We start from the raw sequence: 8421 nt of genomic DNA, 5'->3' as shown, positions 1-8421 counted from the left end.
CTTATCCCAGAGCTCCCGGATGTAGAAGAAGCCTCTTCATCGGATCCACTCTCCTCCAAATCCCTCGGATCCCCATCCGGGAAAACCTCATCGGCTGGCACTCTCATGGTGCGCCGGCTCTTAGACCGCCTGGCCGTTTGTTTTGTTCTGGCCATTGTGTCCTGCACAGACACAGAGAGGGAGGAATTCGGAGATGAGCATATTGGTTCCGACAGTCCAGAAGAGGCACCCCCTGTTCTAGACTCAGCCGTTCCTGGGGATCGGCTGAGTGTCCTAGGCAGTGCCGAGTGGGTGGATTGGGAACTCATTTATGTTCTATAAATAAAGCCGGGTATACAGGCGAAAAAATGGTATGCAAATTGAAATGGAGAAAAGCTAAAATGGTACAGGCGGTTACCTTGCTTTAACTCTGGAAAATCTGAAAACCGCTACAGCCGGTGAGCCGGGTGATGAGCTTCTAGCACTCGGAAGCTTGAAACTTGCTGTTATGCAGGCGGGAGCAGAGGAAATTCTCTCTCTAGAAATCTCTCTTTTTCTCTCTCTAAAAAGTCAATATGAACGTAAGGTGTGAAAAAGAGGAGGGGGGGTAACTTTCTATTTATAGAGAGTAAAAGTAGGGGAAAATTTTGATTTGAAACTCAAAATTTTACCCGTTACTGTTCACCTATGAAAGGTGGACACGTGTCACAGGCCCCACGTGACATGCATGTGCGACCTGTGAGGGGCAAATGTTTAGGGAATTTTTACCCTAGACGCGTGGACCAATGAGAGGTCGCCACGTGTCAAGGTCAGGATGACCCATGTGGCTCAACATCCCCTTGACACTTGGCGACCTCAGATATGTTTCTGAATTTACGGCTTTCAAAAGGCCCAAACTCCTAGGAGCGCTGTAAAACGGCGCAGCCCACCAGAATCTAGGTCAAGTGACCTAGGTAGGGGCACATTTTCCAATGACCCTATAAATAGGGAGATATTTCCCCCATTTTGGGGGACACAATTGAATCATTTATTACACCCTTATTCTCTTACATCAGAGAAAGACCTGAGCTTGGAATCCGAGCAGATACCCACCTAAATATCCGTTCTCTCTATTACGTTTCAGACTTTCAGGTTACTAACTTGTGCGTCGGAGGCGGAGCACCACCCAACCGGTGTCTCCGTTTATTTTGCAAGTACAGCTCACTGCGGATCAATCTTCATGTTGTAACTCTCCCGAGGGACCAAAACACCCAAAACAATAAGGATAAATTATATTGGTTGAAATGGTATTAAGTTAGGAATTCATGACAAAATCACGCGTCGTTCAGTGTAATTAATGTTAATTTTACTCTAATATTTGCACTTTAGTTCTCTTATCTAACGCCCCGAGGGCGCTCATTAGCTTTTGCCTTAAAAAAATCAATTAACAAGCAAGATTGTGGCATCAACACTATCAAACTTGAATTGATGAGTCATAACCTAAAGAAAGGATAGGAGAAAAAAGGCACATAATCACCATGAGAAAGGGAAAATGAGATAATACTCTTCATGAAGGCATTTTGACACATTCCAAAATTCCTATCATTGTGGAAGCCATTGATTTAGGTGAAGGTTTTTGAAGACCAAAAGGTTGAAATTTTTAATATACTATTAATAAATATTCATAGGATAACTATTATTTAAAATTTCAAAGGTGATTTGTCATTGATAACTTTTAATTAACAACACTTCAAATGAAGCATTTTTAATTTTTTATGCACCTCAGTTTTTTGAATAGTCAAGATTATCTTTCTTTCTTTGCTAATTTAGACAAATTATACATCAGAACAGATTCATTTTAGTACATTTCAAAATTATATAAATCATTATTTGATCTAATAAGATCCTAAGCGTAGATATAAAATATTTTTACTATGGATGATTTTACGAAATTTTGTTCATTCCTATCTTGTAAATTGATTAATTAAGATGGATAATCAAATTTCTAAACCAACAAATCTCACATTTCAATGCAATGTACAATTTAATTTCATGATAATAGTATTAAACATAACGGAATACTCCATAATAAACAAGATTATGGTCCCCAACCCAACATTTGTTTTCATACGTTGTCTTTGTCATTGATAATGCTTAGATTAATCAAGCATAGCATTGCTCAGAGTCAACTAGCATTTTTTTTTTCTCGTAATAGGTGAAATTACCAAATGGCACATACCAACTTCCTCGTTTGGCAAGTAATTAATGGACCACATCACATGTATCAAACTATCAATTGTAGAAAAAAAAAAGGTAATAAGGCATACTCGTACTTGTATATTAATAGAACTAATTAATACGCAGTAAAAGTATATATTAGACATTTACAGACACATAATAGACGCTTAAATTACTCTAAACAAAAATACATCTTTGTTACACACCGACCACTAATCATACACATATAGTCATGTATCATAAATTCATAACTATAGTGTGATGACAACATTTTCATAACACCCTTAGGCCTAGTACATTGATTAGGATCTAATAGACTCTCCAACAACTTGGATTATCATACAAAGGACTTTTACAACATAAACAGCACTTGTATCAAAAACCTCGTACTTAAAAGTATAATCACATGCTACTGATTCTTGTATCTGGATTAGTTGATCCTAACCTAGCAACATGATACTGTGCGGCATACTTGTACTTGGGAACTTCTCCTTCTATTACCGGCGGCTCGTTAAGGAATGCCCAATTGCTTCTTGTCCACCTGCACACGTACAATTGCAGTTTAAATTGCACTACTAACGTGATTATTTATATCCATTTTTACAAAATACATTAGACCGTGCATATAACTTAGAGGTGATCACATTCAGCCCGGCTCGAAAATAAAACGGGCTTTGACAAGCCTAAAAACACATTTTAGTCCAAAATCCAAATAACACCTGAAAACCCGCTATATTTTTTGCGGGTTTAAAGACCCGGTCCAAATTTTTTACCACCTCTAAAATAACAAAATAAACTTACCAGCCATTAAGATGTTCAAGATCGGCATCAGATTCCTTGCCTACAATGATTTTACTACTCTTTCTATCAATCATTGGCAACGAAGTCGATCTTTTAAGCTCATTTGGAGCAGATTCTTCATTAATTATATCCTGCAAATGGGTAATTAAAATCTCAAAATCAATGAAATAATTAACAAGATTAACAACTAATTAAGAAACTTATTAATTATATCAAAGATAAATCATTATTCATACCTGAACTCTAGGAGAAACAGCTTTAAGATGTTCTTCCTCTGTTTTCTTCCTGAGTTTCCAATAATCTTCAATGCCCTCTTTCGTTAGTGACTTGTTTCTCATCAATTTTACTAATCATCACCAAAAAAATTTAGTTAGTCAAGATGATTTACATTGAACGATACCACATAAACAAGGATTGTCACACGTGATAGGCTTAACGAACACAACTTATTTTAAATGCTTCTCCATAACTTTTAACAGTAGATATGAAGCATTCTAATAATCCGTACACACGGGAACAACATTTTATAAAACGATTTCTGAATTGTGTTACATTAAATTTACATGTTACAATTATATACTTCATGAGACCAAGAATTACATACCATATTTTTGATCTTGAACCGGGGAATCCCATCCAGACATTAAGGAACCCATGACTTGATATTTTTTGTGCTTCAACTTTTGTTTTTGATTTTGTTTCTTCACTCTTAATTTTATTTTTTGTTGTAATGCACTCTATTTATTTATTTGTAACAAGTTTTTTGGATTTTAAAGTAAGATAGATTCAAAGTTAGTGATGAGGTGGAGCCCACCATAATATATGATTCTTATCTACATTGTTATTTAAATGATACATCCTTTGATTTTTAAGGTAATGTTTCCCGAGCTATCTTTATCAACTTTAATTAAAAATGGACAAGATATTTTTAGGAATGGACAAGATATTTTTAGGAATGTACTAGATAATTAATTTATTAAAAATAGAAAGTTAAAGTTTGCATAAACTATGGACTTTATTGTAGTACATATGATAATGTTTATCTAAAAAACTATGGATTTAAGTGTTAAACCGCTTCAATCTAGATTCATATTACATATGGCGTATAAGCTGTCAAAACTATGGAATTTATTGGAAGTTGACTCTAATTTTTGGATTTTATAGTTTCTCTCGATTATCCAACTAAGTTTTGGATGAAATATAGATGTGTTTATATTTGATAATCTTAAAAATCCAAATTTGATTCCTTGTATAAATGACGTGTATATAATACTTGTACACCAAGACATATATTCAGCATTCACATCATCACATATACGGTTGTATGACTTGTATCTTGTATGTTGTGTGTCATGCATATATCGATTTGGCCGCTACAATAATGTTGTATCTTGTACCTTACCAAGTATTCTGTTAGTACCTTATAATGTACTTCGTATATAATCATAACAAAGTTTGTATCTTTTATACAGTACGTATATAATGATGAATTATCACCAAGCATAGCTTAGTCTAGTGGTCAAGTTTGTGTCTCATAACCAAGAGATTGTGGGATAAAACCCTACTAGAGACACTTTGAGAGCGGGGATTCCCATACCCTTTCCCCTCACTCTTAAAGTGATCTCTGAGAGGTTTTCGATATATATATAATGATGAATTATCACTACCAAAAAAATGTCCATATAGAAAGGAATTCTAGCGATGGAATTTTATCCATTTCTAAATTAGAGACGGAATCAAAAAATCCATTTAGAGACGGAATTAGCAACGGAATTGAAAATCCGTCTCTAAATTAGAAACGGATTTTTTTTCCGTTGTTAAATTAGCAACGGATTTATTTTCCGTTGCTAAATTAGCAACGGATTTATTTTCCATTGCTGAATCTAGCAACGGATTTATTTCCCGTTGCTAAATTAGAGATGGATTTTTTTTCCGTTGCTATGTTAGCAACGGATTTTTTTTTCCGTTGCTAAGTTAGAGACGGATTTTTTTTTTTCCGTTGCTAATATGAGCGAAGGATTTTTGATTCCGTCTCTAGATAATTTTTGAAACTAATTATTTAAAATATTACATACATTAGATACGAATTATGCAAGTTAAATTCATCTCTAAATTAGAAACGGATTTTCAATCCGTCTCTAAACTAGAAACAGATTTTTAAATCCGTCTCTAAATTAGAGACTGATTTGAAAATCCGTTTCTACATTAGAGACGGATTTTAAATTCCGTCTCTAATATTTCTTTCATTTATCATCAATTATGTGCGTAAAAGTAAACAAATAATATTTGGTATAGTTGGTACGAGTTTTACTATTTGACATTGAGGTCACGGGTGACTTCTACTAACAGCAATATTGCGATTGGAGATTCAAGGAAAAGTTTTTACCAACAGAGTGATTCCGTCGATAATCCGTAGCTAGCTATGTCAGATTTTTTTTTTTTCCGTTGCTAAGTCCAGCGACGTATTTTTTCCGTCTCTAAATTCATTTAGCGACAAGGTTTTTACCAATAGAGTGATTCCGTCGATATATCCGTAGCTAGCTATGTCCAACGACAGATTTTTAGCAATTAGCAACGGATTTCACCTTTTGCTAAAAGGCCAAATTTTTGTAGTTTATCAATCGGTGGTGGATCCCACGTAATGCATGATTTTTTTTTTTCAATTCAACACCCGAGTTATTTCAAGCTTATCATAGCTCTTAAATTACACATATATAATGTCATAAGTTGTGGATGAATACGATAATGCATGGTGGACGGACTAGGTTGTCTAGTCAAATATTGCTTGTATTGCAATTAAATAAATAAATAAAAAATGGCTAACTAGATTCCCTACCTTATAAAAAGTAGAAAATAACTCTTAGGAATAGTGTGCTACCAATTATACCCTCAAAAATATGTACAAAATTGTGTACAAAAATGTATATTTACTTTTTTTACCCTCATTAATATATTTGATTGGGTTTTTTTTTTCATTAAACATATCATCAATTAATACAAAGTTTTTTTTAACAAAAACTTGTAATGCCTTTTTTTAAATAAAAAAAATTATAATGTTTTGTACTTCATATGTTATTATTGTTATTTAAAAAGGAAAAAAAATTGTATGTACGAAGACTTTGTTTATTACCACGAGATGATTTATTTTTACTCCTTCGTGGTTGCTCTTCTTATTTACAATTTTGTTTTCCTTTAATTATTACAAATATTGTTAAGGTTTATTAGCTTTTTAATTGTATATTACTAGGTGTGAAGCCCGTGCGATGCACGGGTTATGTTTCAACAACTTTTGTATACAGCCGGTGTACAATTATTTACTATACATCGGGGTCACTTTTTGCCAAATTTAGTGTCACTTTTACAAATTTTTGTGTAACTTTTATCAACAATGAAGTATAACTAACTCTTAATTATGTCAGAATAACTTTTATTCATTTTAAGGTAACTTTTGCACATGTTAGTGTCACTTTAATTATAACAAATGTATAATATTTTATTGTACATTTGTTTTATTTAAAAGGTTTGTGTTTTGTGTGTGTTTAATGTTATTTTATTATTAATTACATATTATTATAAAACACCATTTTTTTCAAACTTTATAATATGAAAAAATTATAATGTATTAAAATTACTAAGATAATAATAATTTTTACAAAAATATCTTATTTTGCTCCATAGATGATAGATATAATCTGTTTGGGTCCAATTTAGTCCAATTGGGCCTAGGCATTAAATGATCCAATTAAAAGCCCAAGGTCAAGGTTCAACTCTCCAATTGTGCTAAAGTCAAAGGTCAGCCCTCAAAGCAAGCCCAGTGGGCTAAGGCCCAACCTCTCCATGTATGAAGAGGTATAAAAGCCATCAATATTCATACATTCATTTATTCATAGATTCCCATACATTCTCATATATTCTCATATATTCAAGCAAAGCCTCAAGCAACTAACTCTCTTGCATAGTGTTCTCTTTCTACACATTGTACTGACTTTAGCATCGGAGGGGCCTTCCTCGGCAACACCCCCGAGCCTAGTTTACGTGTGTTTACTGTGCAGGAAACCTTCGGCCCAGCATAACTCGGACCGAATCCAGTCTTCTCCGTTTCAGCGGACCTTCGGCAAGGTCCCATTGTTTTCACCCGAAACAATTTGGCGCCGTCTGTGGGGAGGACTTTCAAAAATCTTTAAGCCAAATTTCTAACCAAGATCATCTTGCAATTATCTTAGTAGCAATGGCTAAGAACCGCAAGAGCAAAAGCCTCCGTCAAGGAGCGGGCGAAAAGCCTAAAACCCCTACACCATCACCCTCGCCGGACCGGAACTCTCCCAAGGGTGCCAGCTCGGGGGGAGGATCATACAAGGAGGATTCCCTTTCTCCCGTAATTCATGACTCTCATTATAGGCCGAGTCACTCTCGGTCTAGCAGGGGTGAGTCCGATCATAGGACACATTCAGTGCCCCAAAGCCAACCATCGGCTGCGCGCCCTCATTCCCATACTCGGCCGAGGACCCCTTTGACGGGGCCCAGCTCGGAAGAGGTGGCAAGAGCGCTGGCAGTGCTCATGGAGGCGATGAGGGCACAAAATATGCCACCACCTCGTGATCGAACTCCTCCGCATACCCGGCATCAGCGGAGGAAGTTAGACCATGATGGTGGGAAGCTTCCTTCCTTCCGGGAACTGGAAGAGTGGGAAGAGGATTCCTGGAAAAATGAAAAAGAGAGGAAAAAAAACCCTCAATTTTTAAAAGGATCCTCATCCTCAAGACCAGAAGCGCATAAGAGCAGCAGCTCAGCTTCTCGGCCAGAATCTACTCACCGAGAACCTGAGACTGTTCGCCGAAGCGTCCTTGACCGACTCGGCAGCAAGGAACCGAGCATGCGCAGTAGCCTCTCGTTCCCTGCAGCCGAGGCCCAGACTTCCCAGCCAGGGACGAAAACCACTCCTACCTCTCTAAGAGGGCGGAGCGCGGTCCCTTCGGCCAGGAACAAGGGCAAGGCCGTTATGCTACCCGCCAGTTCACCATTCGAGCAATGGATACTGGAAGAGCGCGTACCCACGGTTAAAATACCGTCGCACATCACATATGACGGGACCTCGGATCCGAAGGATCACGTGGCCTCGTATGAGACTCATATGCATCTTTGCCCCAGATCCGAGGCGACTTGGTGCAAATATTTCCCTACCACTCTCAAGGGGGTCGCGCAAGCGTGGATCTCCAAGGGAGTAAGGCAAGGCTCCATAACAGGTGGGATGATCTGTCCTCCAAGTTCAGGAGCAAGTTTTCCACGGCAAACCGCCGAGAGAAGACTACTGCAGAGCTCATGAGTCTACAGCAGGGGGAAACCGAAAGCCTCCGAGACTATCTGACCCGTTTCAGTAACGAATCATCTAGCGTCTCCCAGCTGGACAGGGGCTAGCCGTTTTTG

At 37.1% G+C, this 8421-nt stretch overlaps 1 protein-coding gene across 1 annotated transcript; it reads right to left on the bottom strand.

Annotated features, from left to right (window-relative positions):
* Window positions 1-2272: 2272 nt before the first annotated feature.
* LOC110724767 lies at window positions 2273-3801 on the bottom strand. The gene is made up of 4 exons (XM_021904223.1): window positions 3602-3801; window positions 3234-3343; window positions 2998-3128; window positions 2273-2737 (listed from the first exon to the last, which is right to left on the bottom strand). The coding sequence occupies exons 1-4, from the start codon at window positions 3651-3653 to the stop codon at window positions 2599-2601; spliced, it is 432 nt and encodes a 143-aa protein (XP_021759915.1). The 5' UTR covers window positions 3654-3801; the 3' UTR covers window positions 2273-2598.
* Window positions 3802-8421: the final 4620 nt, after the last annotated feature.

Source organism: Chenopodium quinoa, unplaced genomic scaffold, assembly GCF_001683475.1.
Source record: "Chenopodium quinoa cultivar QQ74 unplaced genomic scaffold, ASM168347v1, whole genome shotgun sequence".
NCBI classification, from domain to species: Eukaryota; Viridiplantae; Streptophyta; class Magnoliopsida; order Caryophyllales; family Amaranthaceae; genus Chenopodium; species Chenopodium quinoa.
This window is presented reverse-complemented; position numbering and strand designations above follow the sequence as displayed.

What these genes read in the sequence shown, in the direction of transcription:
- LOC110724767 (XM_021904223.1), bottom strand. Translation starts at nt 3,653, where the DNA reads ATGGGTTCCTTAATGTCTGGATGGGATTCCCCGGTTCAAGATCAAAAA. An exon ending in GGTTCAAGATCAAAAATATG is followed by an intron (nt 3,344 to 3,601) that starts GTATGTAATTCT and finishes GGTGATGATTAG; the next exon opens with TAAAATTGATGAGAAACAAG. An exon ending in CTGTTTCTCCTAGAGTTCAG is followed by an intron (nt 3,129 to 3,233) that starts GTATGAATAATG and finishes ACCCATTTGCAG; the next exon opens with GATATAATTAATGAAGAATC.